The sequence below is a fragment of the Delphinus delphis genome, chromosome 1 (assembly GCF_949987515.2).
Source record: "Delphinus delphis chromosome 1, mDelDel1.2, whole genome shotgun sequence".
Taxonomy (NCBI): Eukaryota; Metazoa; Chordata; class Mammalia; order Artiodactyla; family Delphinidae; genus Delphinus; species Delphinus delphis.
The window spans coordinates 25,073,685-25,096,330 of NC_082683.1; the positions used below are offsets into that span (position 1 = coordinate 25,073,685).

General features: G+C 42.0%; 1 protein-coding gene across 2 annotated transcripts in view; it reads left to right on the plus strand.

Annotated features, from left to right (window-relative positions):
- KHDRBS1 (KH RNA binding domain containing, signal transduction associated 1) overlaps window positions 1–21,126 on the plus strand; it is a 35,201-nt gene extending 14,075 nt beyond the window's left edge. Inside the window, exons 4-11 of one of the 2 annotated variants that reach the window (XR_009520376.1) lie at window positions 723–869; window positions 3,445–3,578; window positions 4,379–4,580; window positions 5,050–5,117; window positions 5,920–5,978; window positions 8,252–8,444; window positions 11,049–11,108; window positions 20,818–21,126. Coding sequence is in view for 1 of the 2 variants with exons in the window: in XM_060018148.1 (XP_059874131.1) it covers window positions 723–869; window positions 3,445–3,578; window positions 4,379–4,580; window positions 5,050–5,117; window positions 5,920–5,978; window positions 8,252–8,349 (708 nt within the window). In the remaining variant the exon portion in view is untranslated. Of the gene's footprint in view, window positions 1–722; window positions 870–3,444; window positions 3,579–4,378; window positions 4,581–5,049; window positions 5,118–5,919; window positions 5,979–8,251; window positions 10,165–11,048; window positions 11,109–20,817 lie in introns of those variants that run through there. The other variant, XM_060018148.1, reaches the window with a different exon arrangement.
- Window positions 21,127–22,646: the final 1,520 nt, after the last annotated feature.

A 22,646-nucleotide genomic window follows, 5' to 3' on the forward strand; every position in this document is an offset into this window, starting at 1 on the left:
TGCGGAGCACAGGCTCCGGACACGCAGGCTCAGCGGCCATGGCTCACGGGCCAAGCCGCTCCGCGGCATGTGGGATCTGCCCGGACCGGGGCATGAACCCATGTCCCCTGCATCGGCAGGCGGACTGTCAACCACTGCGCCACCAGGGAAGCCCCAGGCCTCCTTTTATGCAGCCTAATAGACAAACATGTTTTCTCAGACCCTCTTTTGTCCACTCACATTTCTCACTAGATGAATACAGTTAGGGCTGAGGTATGTTATTCTAGCTAATGAGATTTACATGAGATTTTCTTCTCTCTGTCCTGACTTTTTTCCTTCCCTAGAACTTCCCAGACCATATAAGCAGATAAGAAGAGCTGGTAATTAAGAGCTCTACCAGGGATTTAAAAGCAAATGCTTGGCAATAAATGAGTGAATGGATGAATGCTTGGCAAACAGCTGTTATCTGAATGGAAACTGGAAATAAGTTTGTCTCTTCTGTACCTTCTAATAAGAGCTCCAGTGAATACACCAGTGATTCAAAACAGAAGAGCAGCAGACTAATTGCAGGTTTAGCAGACTGTGTAAATTACTATTCTCCAGAGTTTGTTTTGCTTTTTTCTTACACTTTCCTATCTTTTTAGGTGTTGGGGTCATTTCTCAATGTCTCTTTGGCCTAGAGGTAAAGGTGTCATTTTCTCCCTAGTCCAAGTGATGCGATGTTTTTGTGCATCTTTCCACAGGAGGAAGAGCTGCGCAAAGGTGGAGACCCCAAATATGCCCACTTGAATATGGATCTGCATGTCTTCATTGAAGTTTTTGGACCCCCGTGTGAGGCTTATGCTCTTATGGCCCATGCTATGGAGGAAGTCAAGAAGTTTCTAGTACCAGTAAGGAAATCTATATCCTGTATCTTTTGAGCAAGAGAAAACTGGGATCTTGTGCTTATTGCTAAGGCAGGGTTTCTTATCCAAGGTATCTGTATAACCTGAAATTATATACCAAATTCTTCATTTATGTTCATTTTTCTGAGGTGGTCCATTATTTGTATCTGGTTTTCAAACCACTGTGCCCCAAGGCCACTCTCCCACTCCATGTCTAATGTGGTTTTAGTTGTATGCTAGTATCTTGTCAATAATTTGGATCCACAGTGTGTCTGGCATTTTAACATCTGGTTAACAGAGATTTGACTGAGGTGGTCATAATCCCCTGCACTTAGGGGGGTCTTATTCTAGACTCTAGAGAGTCTAGATGATAACAGCAAGAAGCCTCTAGCCTCCAGTGTTAATGGATTGAATTCCGACCTGAGTGCATTCAGGGCTTTCTCTCCTGGAGGAGTTTACTCAAGTAGAGATGATTTGAAAGAGGCATGATGATTCTAGGCTTAACTGTTGATAATATTAAACAGATTGGTGTACAGCTCCTTTCAGAATGTAACTAAGGCCTTGGAAGAATTGGAACAGACCAGGTTACCTGTCTTGCTTATTATTACCTGGTCAGAGATTTCATTCTTTGAGTAAGTAGAAAATGATGAATTTTTGCCATTTGGCAAGAACTGTTAGTTTTCAGAGTTACTCTGAAAACTACTTACTGTTGAATATTTAATAACCAAGTATGAATCTGGAACCTTAAGAAGCATTTGGAGTACTATTCAGCTAGAATTGAGTAAGCATCATAGCTTCATCACTAAGAGGAGGTGATATATAGTTCCTGGTTTTCTTGTATATGTAAAATGAGGAAGTTGGAACTGTATCAGCATGTGAGAATTGGTAGAGCAAAAATTTATAGGGCATGTGTACCTGTAATGCTGAGCTCCAAGGATTCCAACACTGTCTTAAATGTCTCAGCAGCTGCTTTGCTTCTAAGTATCTCATCATCATTAGAGTGTTCAACATGAAACAGCCAATTTAAAATATCCTAGGAAAAACTCAGAGCTCGTAAATTTTCCCTTGAGGATATGCTTTTTACTCTTTGAGGTATATGTTGAAGCATCCTGAGCCATCCGTTTTCTGAAGGACTGCAGGAGAATGCCCATCTCCTCTTTATCATTAGTCTCAGCATACTTCTCAAAAGGGCTAGGCTTATAAGGCTTCCATGTAAGTGGATCTTCAAAAGAGAAGCCTGCCAGGGAGATCTGGGTTTCCTCAGTGTTGCTGTGGCAGTTAGAGGAATATGAGCAAATGGCCCATCATTGGTCCCTTGATTCTCCAATGTGAATCTCAACCAGCAGAAATGTGTACGGTAAGAGGAGGTGAAGAGTTGGTGGAGGGGGGCATCTCTGTGGTGACTAGAATCTTCTAAAAGCTGTATACACCTGGAATATATAAAAATGCATGAAGTTAAGACTGAATGATTCTCTTCAGGAAATATGTGAAAAGATTTGCAAATGGCATTTGGCTCAGTTCTTCCCCCCTGTGAAGAAAAAAAGTGAGCCTGTTTTTGCGTCCATGACCAGAGCCCTCCGTTTTCCCCTTAGAACCTGGTACAGTAGGAAGAGCACTGGACTGGGAGCTTTATCTGCATCATCTTGGACAAGTTATTATATCACTTTTCTGAGCCTCAGGTTCCTTGTTCATCCCAAACATTTGTTAAGTATCTGGTAGGTGCCTAATACTATGCTTGGGTCTGAAGTTACAAAAATGGCTCTTGAAGAGCTCACAACCTAGTGAGAAAGACATACAAACAATTCTAAAGTGATGTGGTAAGTGCTTAGAGAAAATTACATGGTGCTGTGGGAAAAGAGGAGGGAGTGAAGGGTTGGCATCAAGAGAAAGTTTTTCAAAAGAGGTGAGGTAATATTTTAGATTAAATCTTGTGAGAGTTAGAGTCCCTCAGGTGGACAAAAAAAGGCAATAACATAGTCTGATGATTCAAAGCCTAGATTCTGGAGACAGGTAATTCTGAATTTACATGTAGAATCTGCCACTTACTAGCTCTGTGTCCTTAGACTGATTGCTTTATACTTCCCGAATCTGTTTTCCCAAATGTAAAGTGGGAAGATCTGCCTATTTCAGGGTTAATTTGAAGATTAAACTGAAAACCCTATATAAAGTTTATTATATGGTACCCAGCCATAGAACTTAATTAATGGTAGTGGTTTTTATTATTCTAGAAAGAGGAAACTATTTGCTAGAATGGATGTTTAAGAGTATGCCATGTTCTGAACTGCAAGTTGTTCAGCATGGCTTGAAAGGAGGTTATACATGGAGAGAGGATGGAAGTGATCTGGAGAGCTAGGCAGGGGCCACATCATGAAGAACTTCATCTGAATAATGAGGGGTCTACCATCAAGACTTTCCTCAAAGAGGTGACAGGTGGAGTCCCATTTGACTTCAGAGAATGAATGACCTGAGACTTCATCTGGGCTTTCAAAGTTGTTCTTAGCATCCAAGGCCCGTATGGGCTAGGTGACTTCTCAGCAGAAGGTAGAGAATAACACTCCTTCCCATTATCTTTTATCCACAGGATATGATGGATGATATCTGCCAGGAGCAGTTCCTAGAGCTCTCCTACTTGAATGGAGTACCAGAGCCCTCTCGCGGACGTGGGGTGCCGGTGAGAGGCCGGGGAGCTGCACCTCCTCCTCCACCTGTTCCCAGGTATAAATAATGGAGACAACTAGAAATGGGATGTGAATTTGACTGCTGGTACCATCTCTGTTTTACTGGTGCTCTTATCTCCAGCTTAGAAAGGGTCTCAGGATTTGTATGTTGCATCAGGAGTGGAGTTCTAGGGAGTTCCCTGGTGGTCTAGTGGTTAGGATTTGGCGCTTTCACTGCTGTGATCCAGGTTCAATACTTGGTCGGGAAACTGAGATCCTGCAAGCTGCATGGCACGGCCAAAAAAAAAAAAAAAAGTGGAGTTCTAGATCTTCGTCACTTTGACTATAATCAGGTACAACAGTCTTGAAGCTTTAGGACTTCAGGACTAAAGCTTTTAAAAAAAGCTTTTTTAACTTTTGGACAGTTTTAGCATTTTTAAATGGTCTTTGACTTTAGAATTTTACCTTTGCTGATTGACCTTTATGGACTGTTCAGACTCTCCAAGGCAGACGCTCCACTAATGAGATATTAACAGGTCCACCATGGGACCTGGGGAGCCTTACAATATGGATCCTTTACCCACCTACACATTCCTCTGTGTTGTTTTGTTTTGGCTGCGCTGAGTGGCTTGTGGGATCTTAGTTCCCTGACCAGGGATTGAACCCTTGCCACGGCAGTGAAATCGCCAAGTACTAACCACTGGACTGCCAGGGAACTCCCCATTCCTCTGTGTTTTGATAATAGTCTATTTAAGGCATCGTAAAATCTGTCTAGCTCCAGAATTTGCAAACAAATCTGAACATGAAAGTAGCCTATTTATAAAAATCTCCATTTAAAATAAACTTTCTTTTTTGCAGGGGCCGAGGTGTTGGACCACCTCGGGGGGCTTTAGTGCGTGGTACACCAGTGAGAGGAGCCATCACCAGAGGTGCCACTGTGACTCGAGGAGTGCCACCCCCACCTACTGTGAGGGGTGCTCCAGCACCAAGAGCACGGACAGCAGGCATCCAGAGAATACCTTTGCCTCCACCACCTGCACCAGAAACTTATGAAGAATATGTAAGACATTCGGACAATGCCATTTCCTAATACCTAACAGGTTGCCAAAGGAAGTTGAATGACAGGGCCTTGGCCCTTGATGTAGATGGCAGGGACTGCCTGTAAGATTTGGAATCTGCCCTCTTCTCTTGCAGTGAATGTTAAACTATGAGAAGAGTTTTCCATTTTTAAGCATGGTTTACTGTATGTATGTAGATTAAACAGGAAATAAGTTGTCCCTTGATGTTTAGTGTGTTACTAAAGGAACTCAACACTACTACTGCTGATGATGCTGAAGTTCAAAAGAAACATTGTTTCTTTTTTTTTTCTTTAGTCCTTTCTTTTCTTGACTATTCCACAACAGGTGTTAACATTTTGGAGGGAAATTCCATGTTCTCTTAATCCAGAAGCCCGCCATACTCCCATGGGATATAATTACCTTACCTACTTTCCGTGATTCTGACTTTCTATTTCATTTTATTTGTTCTAGGGATATGATGATACATATGCAGAACAGAGTTATGAAGGCTACGAAGGCTATTACAGCCAAAGCCAAGGGTGAGTCAGGCAGTAGAAGTGCTGTTTCATGTCCTCGGGATGGATAAGAGGGAGTTGGAGGAACTGAGAGATTTAGGCAGCACAAATCTAAGGAGCAGGGTGGCTCACCTCTCTTGAGGGTGTCTCGTCTGCTTTTGACATCTATAAGGCACACACTTGGATCTGCAAATTTGGATAACTGTGAATCTTAAATTATAGTGTAGAATCTGGGGTTAGCAGATGAAAAATTCCTGAGCTGTGACTACATGGAAACAAAGGGAAGAGGCCTTAAAATTATTTTGATTTATTATTACAAAATGTCACAGCCACATTAAAGTTGCATAAAAGTTTAAAAGGATACTAGAATCCCACTGTTGTAAGTCAGGTTCTTTTCTGCTCTTTTTTTAAAAAACATTTTTAGTGTATGTGTATATATATATATATATCTTAACTGTGATTGAAAAGGTCTCATAATTCTACAATGAGGACAGAACAGTTCTTTTCATGTTTCTTTAATCTCTTCCAGTTAGCCCTGTGAATACATGTGTATGTACACTGTGGTTAAGATTGAGCTTTTGGATTGAGCTTTTTCACTTTAAATTGTTGCTATTCGTTTTTCTTTGCTATGGTTGTCACAGTTTTTAGATGAGTACCTAGTGTGTACATGCTTTGGAAATATTTTGTGGTTTGGAGATGGGGTAAAATGAGCATCTTTTTGTTTTATACCCACAAAAAAATGACTGAAATATGGAAGTATTGGGGAGAAAGGTAAAACTGAAACATGGTTACTACATAGCTCTAACACTCTGTCTTTGGCTTTCAGGGACTCAGAATATTATGACTATGGACATGGGGAGGTTCAAGATTCTTATGAAGCATATGGTATGTATTTATTTCTGTGTTGGGACAAAATGTGCAAGTAAGTGCCCTGGAGAATGCTGGTGACCGGATTATTGGGGGTCAGTCATGCATCTAAGGAGAAACCTCTAACAGAAGGCCAATATGTTGATAGATGTGGCAATAGGAGTCCTGCTCTTAAATTGTGTGGTGTGCGGTAGAAAGAAGGACTTACTGAAATGAGATAGGTGTGCTATTACTCTTGGATGGCTAAGCAGGTGTCCTAAACTAGGGCTCAGGTCTAGGTTGGCCTGGTTGGAGCAGCAGGCTTTTCAGCTGATGTTGATTCTTTTTGGACTTTAGGCTGGGAGATGGCTAGGCCTGGGTTATGTTGCTGGGCCTTTGCTGCTGATACCTAGGCCACGGCGGTGGATAATAAGAATTTAATCATATCCAATTCTTCTGCCCCACCTCATTTTTAAAAACAATTTTGGATCTCATCATGAAGAATCTCAGTGTAGAGGAAATGCTAGCTGAAAGAAACCTAAACGGCAAGAGCAGGTTGGGGGCAGGAATAGTGTCCATTAGATTAGAAACTGGGGGCTGAAGCCAATTCAGGGCAGTACTGGCACCAAGCTCCTTACTGTCTCGGAGACATCTCCGTTCAGTCCTATAATCCTAAGAGAGCTATATAGATGCTGGAATGGCAGCAGGACCAAACTGCCTTTCCTGAGGCTTGGTTGAAAACACATTGCTCAAGAGTATCCTCAAGAGCCAGTTATGGCCCTGTATTAATGGGTCCCAGAGGGAGTACCATGTGGCAGTAGATGCAGAGAGAGCAGCCTTTTAAATGTGAGGTGTTTCCAGCATACCCAAGGGAAGTCCAGAGACTTTGGCAAGGGGGTCAGCAGTTGACCGTTTAAGTTACCAGCTGACAGTCTCCCTTACCCCTAACTGAAAAGAGAGAGCCTCTTAGGGTTCCCACAGACAGACTCCTCAACTCCTCAGCACAGTATGTAGTAACCAGTCAGCTGCTTGCCCGGGAAACAGTTTTTACCAGTTCTAGCTAAATGGTACTGGACAGTTGCCATCCGTAACACTGCACTGCTCTCTGCTCATATGCCACTATTTAGAAGGGTGGTATGATTGCTCCAGGGTATTTCCCTTCATCGGTGAAGCAGCACAATGGGGCCTCTGTATGTGTTTGACTAAATTACATTTCTGTTTTGCTGGAGAAAAGACTGCACTGAAATAGGCAGGCTGCTCCTTGTTCTCCTGGTATGATGTTGCCACCGTTAATCTGTTCTGATTTCTGCCTTTATAAGCAGAGTTAGAAAAATAAACTGTCTTGTTGGTACCCAGAAGCCACTTGGAAAGTGATGGACATATCTATTTTACTAGAGGTATAAACAGGCTTAGATAGCATAGGGCTTTGTGCAACATCCATAAAGGAGTTTTAGACCTATATTGATGGAAGCAGATGTTTGTGAATGCAAGGAGCTAGAGAAATAACAGGCCTGGGTAACATCTGGGGGTGAGTGGGAAGAATAAGCTTATAAATACAACTCGTGTTCATAAGAGATCAGCTCTAGTAAGTGATCATCTCTCCTATAGGCTTTTCCCTGTCACAAAGGAAAACCATTTGAGGATGTCAGTCATGTTGTCTGGCTTCTCTGGACTACTGGCACAAAAAAGGAGATAATGAATTCTCCTAATGAGTGCTGTTAACACATTTGATTGTACTTCCCACTGCCAGAACAGTGAACCAGCTCTGCTGGTGGAGGGCTCCTGAAACGTGGCCATTGCTTGCTCTTCCCAGGGAGCCAGAGGACATTTCTCCACGGGGAAATCAGACTTGCTGTTGCATGGGACGGGAGCTACCTGCTGCTTCCAATCTGAAAGACTTCCAGAAATTGTCACCTTACCTGAGGCTCTGTGCCAAATTGCTTTGGAAACAGGAAAGAGCATTGCAGATCCACTGAGGTCGATTTCCTCATTGTCCCAAGCAAGGTGTTGGGTTTATTCAGGTTTGGGGGCTGGAGTATAGATTATGTTGCCTATGGACAGCTTCTTTCCTGGACATCACTCCAAGTTCTTCCTGAACTGTTTCCTCTGTCCACTCAGAACTGTCCTACAGTTGGAAAATTGCCTAAGCTGCTCAGGAGGGCCAAGCAGAGTAAAAAAGTAAGGACCACCCAGGAGGTGGCAAGACATTGGAAGCAAAGCAGTGTTTTTGGTGACCAGGTGACCTACGCCTGCCCATCTAGAAATGCCATTGGCACGTGGGTTATAAAACTGTTCTTGCTTTTTCCCCACAGGCCAAGATGACTGGAATGGGACCAGGCCGTCGCTGAAGGCCCCTCCAGCTAGGCCGGTGAAGGGAGCATACAGAGAGCACCCATATGGACGTTATTAAAAACAAACATGAGGGGAAAATATCAGTTATGAGCAAAGTTGTTACTGATTTCTTGTATCTCCCAGGATTCCTGTTGCTTTACCCACAACAGACAAGTAATTGTCTAAGTGTTTTTCTTCGTGGTCCCCTTCTTCTCCCCCACCTTACTCCATTCTTAACTCTGCATTCTGGCTTCTGTATGTAGTATTTTAAAATGAGTTAAAATAGATTTAGGAATATCGAATTAATTTTTTAAGTGTGTAGATGCTTTTTTTCTTTGTTGTTTAAATATAAACAGAAATGTACCTTTTCTAATAAAACAGAAGTTGAGTAAAAAAAAAAACCACAAACCTGTTAGTTTCAAAAGTGACATTGCTTGCTTAAAGGTTCTGAAGTTAAGGCTTGTTAACTTTCTCTTAGTTTTGACTTGAGGCATCCCGTAAAGTTGTAGTTGCAGAATCCCAAACTAGGCTACATTTCAAAATTCAGGGCTGTTTAAGATTTAAAATCACAAACGTTAACGGCAGTAGGTGCCACCATGTAAAAGTGAGCTCAGACGTCTCTAAAAATGTTTCCTTTAAAAGCACATGGCGGTTGAATCTTAAGGTTAAATTTTAATATGAAAGATCCTCATGAATTAAATAGTTGATGCAATTTTTAACGTTAATTGACTTAAAAACAACAACAGCAAAATTAGGTTCGTAAAACTGACTTTTTCATTATGTGGGTTTTGAAATCTAGCCCCAGACATACAGTGTTGAGAGATACTTAGTGGGAAGTAGGTTTCGAAGCGGTTGATACGGGGAGAGGGGCTGGCCACTTGAATTTGATGCAGAGCTTTTTAGTCACGAACAACCTTTCAGTAATAGTACTAATAATTAACATTTCAGTATTTAAAAAGGCAAAGTATTTTGTCCATCTGAGATTCTACACTCCATGAAAAGCTCACTTGGACACTGGGGCCAAAAGCTGATGATTTTCTTAAGTTGACGGTTGTCAATATTGAACTGTTACCAAGGTAGTTAGTCAAGTATGTCTCAACACTAGCATGATATAAAAAGGGACACTGCAGCTGAATGAAAAAGGAATCAAAATCCACTTTGTACATAAGTTAAAGTCCTAATTGGATTTGTACCGTCCTCCCATTTTGTTCTTGGAAGATTAAATGCTACATGTGTAAGTCTGCCTAAATAGGTAGCTTAAACTTATGTCAAAATGTCTGCAGCAGTTTGTCAATAAAGTTTAGTCCTTTTTTAATCAAAGTAAATGTGATGAATTGTCATTTTTTTGGGTGGACAATAAAATAGTTTTCTCTTTCAAATAAACTTAAATTAACTCTAAAGTTAATGGGCTTGTTAAAAGTTGGAGACATTCTTAAAAGTGGTGGGGGGGTATTTTATTTTAAGTTTACCAAAAAAAAGTTTATGAGTTGTTAAGTTTTAGTTTAAAAATAACCAAAGCTTTTTCACCCCCTGGAAGTTGTTGAAAGCAGTTTTATCCAGTCCTTATCACAAGCTCTAATTTTTGGAGAGAAAAATCCAACTAAGTTGAAACTTGGATTGGTTTCCATACATAGGCCTCAGTACTTAAAGTTCCAGCCATCCTAGTTTGCACCTTCTGTAGAGCCTGTAGGTGGCCCTAAGAGTGACACCAAATAATCTCTGTGAACTTGGAGAGGGATAGCACTTGCCTTTAGATAATGACAATTCAGCAAACCCTGGGTGCCCTTAAGGGTTTCCCTTCCAATCCCAGAAATGCTGTTAATAAATCAACTGGGCTGGGGCAGGATGTGGCATGATAGCCTGGCTCTGAACCTCCCTCCTGAGAGACCAAGAGAGGAAATGATGGAATTGGTTGACCCTGTTTCCACTCCTCTACATTAATTCTCAGGGTTCTCATGCCTTCCCTAAGGGAGCCACCTAAACTGCTCGGGGGTGAAAAATCCTCTTGTATGAAGTGCCAAGCTGCCTGCAGCAGTGCATGATGGACATTTTTTTTCTTTTTAAAACACACCAACAAAAAAATGTATTTGTAGATTGTGATAAAGTGTAAATAACTGAATTTTCAACCATGGTTTGAAGTCAGCTTTCAGGGCATTATGTCTTGTTTTGATGAAAAGAGATCACTCTATACCCCCCTTTTTAAAGGAAAATTATCGCAAGAGAATCAGGATGTGTAAAGCTAACATGCATCGCAAAAAACCAAAGGTAACCTAAATGTCTGATTTTAATAGCACATATTTCTCTTTTACATAAACTGTGACAGCAACTTGCATAAACAATTCTTTAGCTGTTAATTTTAATGTTAAAACTTTGCAAAACTTGTTTAATAAAAATAGCTGTAAAAAGAAAAACCATATGCTGCCGCATAAATTAGCCATAACTCTTAATAATCCTGCCCATCACAAGTGAACTGTAATGTAACCTGGGCACAAAGTCTGACATCTTAAATGACACATTGTAAAATTTCAATGACTGTAGTTTAGACCTGCTGCTCCCCAAAGTAAAGCTTTCTGCTCAGCTATTTTAAAATGTACAAGGATGTGAGCCCCTATAGGTCCCCGTATTGATATTCACAATGAAATGTTAGTTAAAATTTCTTTAAAGTTGCATGTTTCTCTCCTGTAATGTGTAAACTGCATGCAGGATCTCTATCTTTTATTTTGTATGTCTTTAGAACTTCCTCTTTAAAAGACTTATCTCTTACTTCTCCATTTTCAGGTGATTGAAAACTCCTGAGGCATTTCTTGGAGTAGAATGGGTAGTGAAGACCCATGTCAGGTATGTTAAGGTGGCTTTCTATTAAGGATATTGGACTTTTATCGTAACTAAAACAGTTTTGCCAGGTGGTAGCCTGGGAGGTAATCAATGGGCAAATCTTGCTTGTATGTACTTTGTACCATATTTACAACCTGACCATGCTTTTACGTTGGTTTACAGTCCATATTGAATTTACTTGCAATGACCAGACTGTCAGCTTACATCTTTTGAGTCCCACTGTATTTTGTCAATAACCTGATAAGGTGGTGTTTCATTTGGAGTTCATTGGTTATAAGCAACAAAGTGACTGGCTCATGTAAATGAAAGGGAATTTATTGGAAGGATATTAGGGGTCCGCAGATTTAATGTGAAGGCTAGAAAATCTTGCTTGGGAACCAGAGTGGCTACAGCGAACTGGGACAGCAGTGGTAGACCACAGGAGTGGTTCTAAAGCTGGGATTAGCTCCTTGGACACTATTGCTGGAATGAGTACACTCTTAGCCATGTTTGGTTTCAAGGTTCAAGTTCTAGAGAGGCAAAGTGTCCGACTGGATTAGCTTGAGTCACATGCCCGTACTTCACCAGTATGCAGTAAGAAAATAATTCCTCAAAAGGAAGTCAGGGTGTTATTAGGAAAGAAATAGATACTGAGCAACCAAACGACAGTTATTCAGTAATAACCGTATTTTACAGAAGTAACTGAGACTTAATGAGGGTAAGTGACTTCCCGGGATTACATAATTAGTGTGGGTGGTAATCAAGCCCAAGTTTATGTGTTGCCAGAACCTAACATCTTACCTCTCATACTATACCACTTTTAATCTAAGGAAGGGGTATTTCTCACGCAGAAGAGACCCCTGGTTAGAGACATTGTGGTGTAGTAGAAAGGACATGGAACCTGAGAAACCTGGAGTTGAATCTATGAGCTATCTTTTGTTTGGTGACCTAAAACACATCACTTATTTCCACATCTGAGAAGGAAGACAGTGATAATGTACACTTCACAGTGGTTGGCAAACTGAAGGAGTTCAAATATATATAAGGCCAACCAATTCCGTGCCCTATACATAGTAAATATTAGTCTTTTTCCCTAAAAAATTTTAACTCCCTGGTTGGGTAGTTGGGGGCTCTGACAACTGAGTGAGCCTTCCTATTGATTTTTTCTCTGCCCCTGAGTAAGTTGTTAGGGTTATGAGGGCACTGAGGAGAAAGGATCCAACTAGGTAGGCCAAAGATACTGTGTCCTTTGACAGTGAAATTTGCCTTCTTGGAGATCATTTCTTCCACACCCACCTCTCGGCCAGGAGCCTCTGCGATACGGAGGCTTTAAGGAGGACCATGTGTACTGAGCATGGTTCTGTGCATCCAGAAGTCCTAAGTTTGATACTGGTCACATGAATGGTTAGAAAATTTTAGGGGAAAGTCCCTGAATGCAGAGAATTTAGTCTCAACTCTTCCTAAGGTAGTCTTAAGAGCAGAATTTTGGGGAAACGTCTTTCTTTATTTGGCCTGTAATTTGTGCTTGGAAAGGCAAGTTCCATTGTTGGCAGACCCAGGCCTGCCAGTGGTCTGCCTATTCTGGGTGTGCAGTTTCGGTCCCAGTGTTTTCTGTCACTACCTGTGAACTTTATTACATCTATAAGTTTTAGAGCCAGGGGAGACTGGGAACCTGTCCTGGCTCTGCCTCATCATAGCCCTTGTCTTTGTTTTAACAACCAGAAAAAAACCCTTACCCCCTGTCTCATTTCTTCCTTTCTTTTTTTTTTTTTTTAAGCATAATGAACATCTTTTTTTTTTTTTTTTTTTTTCCCCGCTGTGTCACACGACTTGCAGGATCCTAGCTCCCCGACCAGGGATTGAACCTGGGTCATGGCTGTGAAAGCACCGAGTCCCAACCACTGGACCACCAGGGAATTCCCTGTGTCATTTCTTTTTATGATTTGAATTTTATTTTAGTTATTATTTTTTTTTATATAGCAGGTCTGTGTCTTATTTCTTTATCATTAAATGGAGTTGATAATAATAGCTAACATGTATCACTATGTGCATCATAATATCCGAAGCAGTTAATAAAAACTATCTCATTTGGTCCTCTCTACCTTTTTCTTTTTTAATTGAGATAAAATTCACATAACATAAAATTTACCATTGTCATCATTTTAAAATGCACAGTTCAGTGGTTATTAGAATATTCACAGTGCTGTATGAGCATTGTCACTATTTAATTCCAGAAAATTTCCATTGCCCCAAAAGAATCTCATACGTGTTAGTAGTCACTCCCAATTCCCCTCTCTCCCACTAAGCTACTTTCTGTTTCTGTGGATTTCCCTATTCTGGACATTTCATATAAATGGAATCATATTATATGTGCCTTTTGTGATTGGTTTCTTTGACTTTGCATAATGTTTTCAAGGTTCACGCATGTTATAGTACATATCAGTACTTCATATAGTGATAGGACACAATATTACTTCCCAAAGCAGCCCATTTCATTTAAGACAGCTCCAAGTATTAGAAGTTTTCCCTCATTTTGAATGTCACTCTAGTAGCTTATACTGATTCTATTTTGGACTTCTGAAGGGATTCCTATCATGTATTTGAAGATTTTTTTTTTTTTTTTTGATTTTTGGCTGCATTGGGTCTTTGTTGCTGCATGCGGGCTTTCTCTAGTTGCAGCCAGAGGGGGCTACTCTTTGTTGCAGTGCGTGGGCTTCTCACTGTGGTGGCTTCTCTTGTTGTGGAGCACAGGCGCTCGGGCTTCAGTAGTTGTGGCACAAGGGCTTAGTAGTTGTGGCTCGCGAGCTCTAGAGTGCAGGCTCAGTAGTTGTGGTGCACAGGCTTAGTTGCTCCACAGCATGTGGGATCTTCCTGGACCAGCGCTCAAACCCGTGTCCCCTGCATCAGCAGGCAGATTCTTAACCACTGCGCCACCAGGGAAGTCCCTGAAGATCATTTTCACTCATGTTTCTTTCCCAGCTCTAAAAGTTATTTGTTAGACTTGCTAGATCTGATTTTCAAGAAAAACTAGAAATTTGGATTTTATATACTGCCAGTTGGTTAATGTTTGCTTAGGTTTGTGTCAGTCCCTGTAAAACGTATGCTGCAAGCCAAATTCTGCCCATCACCTGCCAGTTGCAGCTGCTGGTTAGCTTCTATTAATACAGATTAAAAGGCATATTAGGATTATTGAGATATAGTTCATATACCAAACTATTCACTCATTTAAAGTGTACGATTCTGGGGTTTTTAGTATATACAAGAGTTGTACAATCATCAACACAATCAATATTAGAACGTCTTTCTCACCCCAGAAAAGAAATCCTGTGCCCATTAAGCCATTTCCCCACAATCAGCTTATCCTTTCTAGCTCTAAGCAACCATTAGTCCATGTTCTGTCTCTATCACCTTGTCTATTCTGGACACTTCATAAAGTGGAATTATACAACATATAATCTTTAATGACTGGCTTCTTTCACTTAGCATAATGTTTTCAAGCCTCATACGTGTTGTAGCATGTTGTCAGTACTTCCTTTTATTGTCAAATACTATTTCATTATATGCATATACCACATTTTATTTATCCATTTACCACTTTTTGGCTAATATGAATAATTCTTCTATGAACATTCATGTACAGGTTTTTGTGTGGACATATGTTTTCAATTTCTTGGATGTATACCTAGGAGAGGAATTGCTAGGTCATATGGTAACTCTTTGTTTAACTTTTTGAGGAACTGCCCATCTGTTTTACACAGAGACTACACCATTCCTACCAGCAATGTATGAGGTTTCTAATTTCTCCACATCCTTACCAACACTTGCTATTTTCTTTTTGTTTGTTACAGCTATCCTGCTGGGTGTGAATTGGTATCTCATTGTGGTTTTGATTTGCATTTCCCTAATGAATAATGTCATTGAGCATCTTTTCATGTACTTATCCACCATTTTGTTTATCTTCTTTAGAGAAATGTTTATTTAAATCTTCTGTCAATTTTTAAATTGGACGATTTGTCTTTTTATTATTGAATTGTAAGTTCATTATATAGTTGGATGATGGACTCTTATCGTATATGAGATTTGCAAGTATTTTCTCCTATTCTGTGAGTTCTCTTTTTATTTTCTTTGAAACACAGAAGTTTTTCATTTTGATGAAGTCCAATTTATCTGTTGTTTTCTTTCATTGCTTGTGCTTTTGGTGTCATAGGTAAGAAGCCATTGTCTCATTCATGGTCCTGAAATTTTATACCTTTTTCCTTCCAAGAGTTTTATAGTTTTAATTCTTACATTTAGGCCTATGATCCATTTTGCGTTAATTTTTTTTTTTAAATTAATTTATTTTTTTTGCGGTATGCGGGCCTCTCACTGTTGTGGCCTCTCCCGTTACGGAGCACAGACTCCGGACACGCAGGCTCAGTGGCCATGGCTCACGGGCCCAGCCGCTCTGCGGCATGTGGGATCCTCCCAGACCGGGGCACGAACCCGTGTCCCCTGCATCGGCAGGCGGACTCTCAACCACTGCGCCACCAGGGAAGCCCGCATTTTGCGTTAATTTTTGTATATGGAATGAGGTGGGGGGTTCATATTCGTTTGCATGTGGATATCCATTTGTCTCAGCACCATTTATTGAAAAAGACTGTTCTTCCCCCACTGAATGATCTTGGCATCCTGGTTGGAAATCAATTGACTATAGAGGTATAGATCTATTCCCCTTTGAAGTAGGTATTACTTAAAGTGATTAATATAATTTTTGGCGTATAGTAGCTACTCAATAATAAATAATAGCTGACTGGACTATTTTGGCATCAATAAGAGCTAGTAAGTGGTGGGGCTAGGATTTGATCCCAGGTGTGGGTGACCCCAAATCATGTCTGTAATACTGCAGGCTGCTAAAGTGGAAATGAGGCTGTTCTAGCTGCTATGCCTGGCCATATGTAGTTCTCCAGAGGCTCAAAGGCTGAGGCCCTACATGCCCTTCCCCCACCATCAGCCTCCCTTGCTCCTCCCCGCATCTCCCTCCAGGGTTTCCAGGGTACTCTTATAGATGACACTTGCTGCTAAGGGAACTCTCTCACCCTTCCTTACCTAGGGATATGACAGTATTCAGATAGCCTTAGGGTTTGTCCACTCTTGCTTTCTCTCCTACCACTTCCCCCTCCTGTCCCAGGCTAAGAATGTAGGTGAAGATGCATCAGCAACTGCTAGGGCTTTCTGGCCACCAAGGATGAAGCAGACTCAGACTGTGTTTTTTTTCAGGAACAGCAGCCTGAGAGTTAGGACCCATAAGGCTTCTTGCCTATACGTATGCAGAGTGCTCCCGAACCAAGTGAACTAGGGGGATAAAGGTAGTGATGGTGGATATTTTGCTCAGATATTTGAAGCTTAAATAATCCCTCCCTGACCTCAAACCTCTGCGGCTGTATGTCGCCCAAAGATCATTTGAGTTAGAATTCATAAGGCAGCACGTGGGCTCCCTTTTTCTTGCTATGTTCTCGTGCTTTGTGTGAGCCTATACAGGCTGCTGTTAGCTGGCAGAGTTACTATTAAGTAGTCATTTTAATTTTCCCTCATTTTATTACTTTTCTGTCTATTCGCATTAATTGGTCTTGACCCCATTTTTTTAAAAGGAGAAAGTGATGTAGAGAAAATAGGCAGCTTTGCCTGGCTAAGGGAGAAGAAAATTTAATTTGCATGTCTACTGTGTCTCTGTTTTTGTAAATGAGGCAGCTGTTACTAGGAGAGGTGAAGTAATTTACCACAGTTGTATTGCAAGTTGTGGAGGAGGTCCACATCAGCATTTTTGTATACCAAAGCCCATTCTTTATGCTGAAAGCATGCTGCTTCTATAAGATGAACACCATATTTCATTGACACTGAGGCCATGTATTATAAGATGCATCATTAAATACTGCGAAGAAATAAAAAATACTGCCAGTTAAACTGACACAGTGTTTTGTTTTCATATAAGTGTAAGATGAGTCCTGATTTCAGAAATGTTAAAATCTGAAAAAAGGTTACTTAGCTATTATTGCATTTTTGTCAATTCTAACATTCTTTACTGTGTACCATGCACTGTCTGCTCCACCTGTAAAGTAGCTATTATTATCCCACTTTTACACAGTTTAACACATTTTTACATAGTGCAACTAGCTTTGGAACCTTAGATGGGTTATCCCCTCCAAGTCTCAGTTTCATCATCTATAAAATGGGAGGATAATATCATTTATTTTATAACATTGTTGTAAAGATTGGGTGAATTAATGCATGTAAAACATTCAACATGACATGTAATAAGCACCCAGTCAGTACATGTTAGCTATAAACAGAGGCTAGGAGAGTAAGTTACTGCCGATTTTGAAAAGCTAAATTTTAGTCAAGGGATTTGGACACTATTCTAAAGTTTAGGGAGCTATTTTAAGGCCTTAAGTAGGGGAGTGACTTGAACACACTCGTGTTTGCCCTTGTGCTGGCGAATTGGGGAAGTAAGGGAAGCAGAAGGGAATCATCTTCCATAAAGTGCAGCACCCTTTGTGGGAGAGCAAAGGAGGTGTTCTCCCCTCCCCATGCCTGACTTCTGCTCCCTCTTACCTAAAAGCCATATGGTTCTTACCTTTTTCAGAAAGAATAACCTTCTCTCCTCTTAGATATTTGGGCTCTTTGAGGGTGGGGTGTTAGGCCTTCACCATATCTTGAGGGCATCATCCTGTATCCTATCCCTTTCACCCACCCTGTGAATTAGAGACTAAAACTCTGTGAGTCTCCACTGATGGAAACTTCACTCTTAAGGAATTATTAAGCAAGGCTTTGCTTCACCACTTTTAAGTCTTAAATGAATGAAGTCTCTGCCTCCATTTTAAGCTCTTAATTCTGTGCTAACTCTCCGGGGAGTATCATATTGCAGCATCCCATGTAATTCTCACAACTCTGTGAAGTGAGGATTATCCTGGGAAACTGACATGGACAGGTTAGGATGACCACAGGGTCCAAGAACTAGAGTTCAGACCCTAGTCTTTCTGCTACTACTTAGCTGCCTCCTGGTCTTTCCTCTGTACCTACAATGGCCACCAGAAGATCAGCTTACACTGAAAGTAGTTCCGGGCTTTGATATACAGGATGTATGGTGCCCCTAGCTTGGTTTCCAGATTCCTGAAGTTAAAAGAAGTGGATCCTTCTTTGCCCTCCCTTTTTCTCTCTCTCTGGACCCTCATGTACCTGCTGCTCTCTGGATTAATTGTCATTGCATGTTTAAAGCTAGCAAGCATCTGATGAATATTTAATAGCCTTGAGCAGACAGGCTGCATACAGTTGTCTGAGACAGCAGCTGCTGGGGGGAAGGGGAGGAAGCACAGTGCACTGCCTAACTGCGCATTCTTTTGTTCCCTGGCCTCAGCCCTTGGGAGCAAAGACCTATGGTGGGCACTGCACCCTAGTCCTATTGTGGCCTGATAGCTCCCCTGGGCTCCCAATGAGGCTGCATTCAAGTAGTAGACCAAACCCTTTTGTTTGAGGTAATGAGCAGATATGTTCACTGACCTCTAAAAATCAATTTTCTAACCCCCAGGCTGGAGGTCTTCTGCTCAATAGCCTGTTATGGCTCTGGGGCTGAGGATGTGTTCTCTTCCAGAGAACACTAGCTCTCTCTTCTAAAAGGAGGGAGCCTTGTATCTGAAAGGGATTTGAGTTTCATAACCGTGCTGCTGGAGGTTAGCTTCTTGACATTCCTTGACTACAAATCCAGCAGCTTCTCAGCAGTAGGTGTACTTCTCCCTCCTAGCCTAAGCTGTGCTGGTTGTCTTTGGCTGCATCTCAGGCAGCAGTGGGCAGGTAGGAGTTCTCAGATAGGTACACAAGCTGTCACAGTGCTTCCCCCCACTAGACCAGGGAACTTTTTACTTCAAGGAGGCCTTGTCATTTCCAGGTCAGATTGGGAGAGGTTGTGGGGACTCCTGAAGAAAGACAGCGCGTTTGACATGTTTCCAGGCAGAGTGTGAGGTACAGCCAGGCTGTCAGCCCAGATGAATCACCGAAGTAGAACACATTGCTGGAAAATTGGGGACTGTTTACGTTCTTAATACTGCATTAAGATGCCTGGATTAGCTATTCCCTTGTCAACCTTGCGAGCCTACCTTGGCCCACCTCAGGATAGCCAGTCTCTTCACCAGGCACATAAGGAATTTGAGATGGATGAGTTTGGGTTTAGATACAGAGCTAATTTTTCTCTGCTTTCCTCTGGCTCCTGCAGCCTTCGTGCTTCCTACTTACAGCCCAGCTTTAGGTATAAAATGGGGTGCTCCCCATTTCTCAGTCTCTCCAGGGTTGGAATGTAGGAAACAAGTTCTGCATCTGCCTTTGAGAAATAGAAATACCTTGTGCTCTGATATGATTCTTCATAAGCTTTTCTGCAGAGATCAGTATGAATGACCCCTTTCATTCTTTTTTTAAAAAATACATTCATTATTATAAATTGGAACACCTACTATGTGCTAGGCAATGGAGAGTCAGTGGCAAGTGAACAAGGTAAAATTGGTCCCTGACCTCGTGGAGCTTATAGTGTATTTGGGGACACAGACACTAAACATATTAATCTCATAAATAGCATAAATCATCTCAGTTGTGACATATGCTGTGAAAGAAAGGAACGGGTGCTATGAGGGTATACAACAGGAGCTAACCTAGCTCTGGGGTTTTCCTTGAAGAAATGATGTTTAAGCTGACATCTAAAGGCAGAGTTAACTAAGCAGAGAGTTTGGGAGATGGTTTGGGGAAAGGGCATGAAAACACATTCTAGGCAAAGTGTAGGACTGAGGCAGGTTCAAGGTGAGGTGGAAATCTGGGGCTTATGCTATGGTCATCACTGAAGACCACTGAATTCCAGTAGTGAGGGGTGACACGATTAGATTTCTGCTTTTTAAACTTCACTTGCTGCTGAGTGGAGAATGGGTTATGGGGACCTATGAGGAAAGACATGAATGAGAAAGACCTACGCTGGAGAAGTGAATGGATTCAAGAACTTCAGAGATAGAATGATTGATTAGATGTGGGAGAATAGGGACGTACCAGTGAGGGCCCCCAAGTTACTGGCTTGAAAAACTGGGGCTTTTTTTTTTTTTTTTTAAGATAAAGAGCACAGCTACAGGCTTTGGCATAAGATTAGGGCTCTGACCTGTGCCCCAGGCTTAGGATGTGTCTCTCCTGTGGATAACGCCGAGAACTGGGGGCTAGGAAGAACCCCTCATAAGGCCAGAAGAGGTGGACCCCGGAGCCTAGGATTGAGGTACTAATAATAGCTACGAGAAGATTCCTGTTCCCCATTCCCTTTCTTTCAAGAGATTTAAAGCTCTTTGTCAATCGTTATCTTTTTCACATCTCTGAGAGAGCAGAGATTATTTTCCCCTTAATATAGCTGGAGGCCCCAAAGCTTGTATAGTTAAAGGCCCCAAAGGTCTAGTTGATTCTGCCCCAGATCACTCAGCTCAGGCATGGCCAAGGATGGGAGGTGTGAGGTGTGAGTCTCCATTTTCATTGCCTGACGGATAGCAAAAGGAGCTCATAGGCTGTGGACTTCTGTTTTCTACCCACCTGTGTACCTAAAAACCTTGTCCTGAATGCAGCAACGGGGGTTGTGCTGTGGGGTGGGGAGGTTGTGAGGGAGGCAGACCAGCCAAATGGGAGGCTGGGAAGCCCCCGATACAGCAACTTCATGCTTCTTAATTTTCTGCCTATGTCTTTGCAGCATCAGAGGACTCCCGGAAACCAGGAGAGCCGCCTGCTGTGTCAAGGCTGGCCTGAGGGCATTTGCTGAGCACAGAGACCCAGGAGAGGAGATCAACAGTCTTTTCCCACCCACCTCTTGATCTGTCTGATTTACCCACAGAAAGCCACCCAGAATCCTCTAAGAGTCCCTAGGCCCAGAATGGAGTCCTTAGGGCTACAGGGGGCTGTGATGCTAACAGTTAAACCTGCTTAGGACTTTAAAGAATTGAAAGGGACTAACAGTATCCTCAGCATGGCCTCCTAGACGTGAATAAACTGGCAGCTCTTACCGTGTCATTCCCAGTTTGCCTGCTTCCCCTTAGTCTCCAGCAGCACTGGCTGGAACACCCTACCACCACCTATTTCCCACCCTACCACACGTGTGTTGTGGATGCCAGCCTTGAACACTTGCAGAGGGCTCCCAGAGAGTGGCTGGTCACCAACTCTGTAACAGGCTGAGGAAAGTCAAGTTAGAAGGTTCGGGTACTTTAGGCAAGTTATTTAACCTCGGAGCCTGTTTTTCTCTTCATTTTTGATTACTAAGGTCCAAAGATCTCCTGAAGGATAGGGTAGGGCTTTTCCCACTTCACTCTGGACTATATCCCTTCCCCAGCAAACATCTGGCACTGAGGAGCTCAATAAAGGTTCAGTCAAGTGATGAATAGTCCCACTCTGGTAGCTTTTATCAGCTTTGGGAGAGAGCCAAAGGAGGTCCCCTGTCTAACTCCCACTCTCTATCCAGCTATATTGGGCTAGCCATTTATCCTAACATTTTCTCTTAAAGGATTGGAAAGTCAGCCTTTCCTAGACTTCTGGTTTCCTGTGGCCAATGCCATAGGCTGGTTTTACACTGAGCACCCGGAGAGGTTAGGGACCTCTCTAATACTACACTCTTCCTTCAATGCCCTCTGGTTATTTATCCCAACAAGGGAACCAGGGGAAGGGCTGAGTTTGGAGAGACCTATCCAGACTGAGCTTGAGGCATTCTAATGAGCTTTGGATTCTGTTCTTAGCAGTAAAGGGACCTTGAAATCGGTTGATTTACTTTGGGCAAGTTGTTTAACCTCTAAGCCCATTTTTATCTTCATTATTGATTAAAATATATAATAGCTAATAATTTATTGAATGCTTAGTTGTACCAGGCACTATGTCAAGCATTTATATGTACTATTTGACTTAATCCTCCAATCCACTATACTCATTTTACAGATGCGGAAACAGAGGCTCAAAGAGGATAAATAACTTGCCTAAGGTTAAAGAAAGGTGCTATCAGACTCTATAACCCCTGCTTTTGACCTGTTTGTACCTCTTAGAGCCACCAAGTACTTTGAAACAGTAAAGCATTGTGTTTGAGAGATTTATTTAGGGTGACAAACGATCCAGGTTTTACATGACTGAGAAGATTCCTGGGGTATTGAACTTCAGTCCTAAAACCAGGAAAGTCCCAGGCAAACTGAGATGAGTTTGTCAGTCTGTCTGCACTGAGACTCAGTCCAGAGTTGGCCATTGAGGCTTCATTTTCCCTGACTTCTTAGTCACCTACGCCTCATCTTGTGGCCAGTTTCTTTAGCATTTGAGGACCTGCTTCAGTCCAGCAGGCAGGAGAGGAATTTAGGACAGGGGGCAGTTAGGGAATCAGATGGCGTCCTGGTCATGGAAAAATGGAGGTGCAGAACCTGGGTCACTATTTGAGAAGCCAGCGCTAGATTCTAGGCAGCCTTACCTTCAACCCCCAGATGCAGGATACCTACTTGGGAGCCATGGAATTACAGGGAAGACCACAAGGGCCAAAGCCAAACATCTAGATTC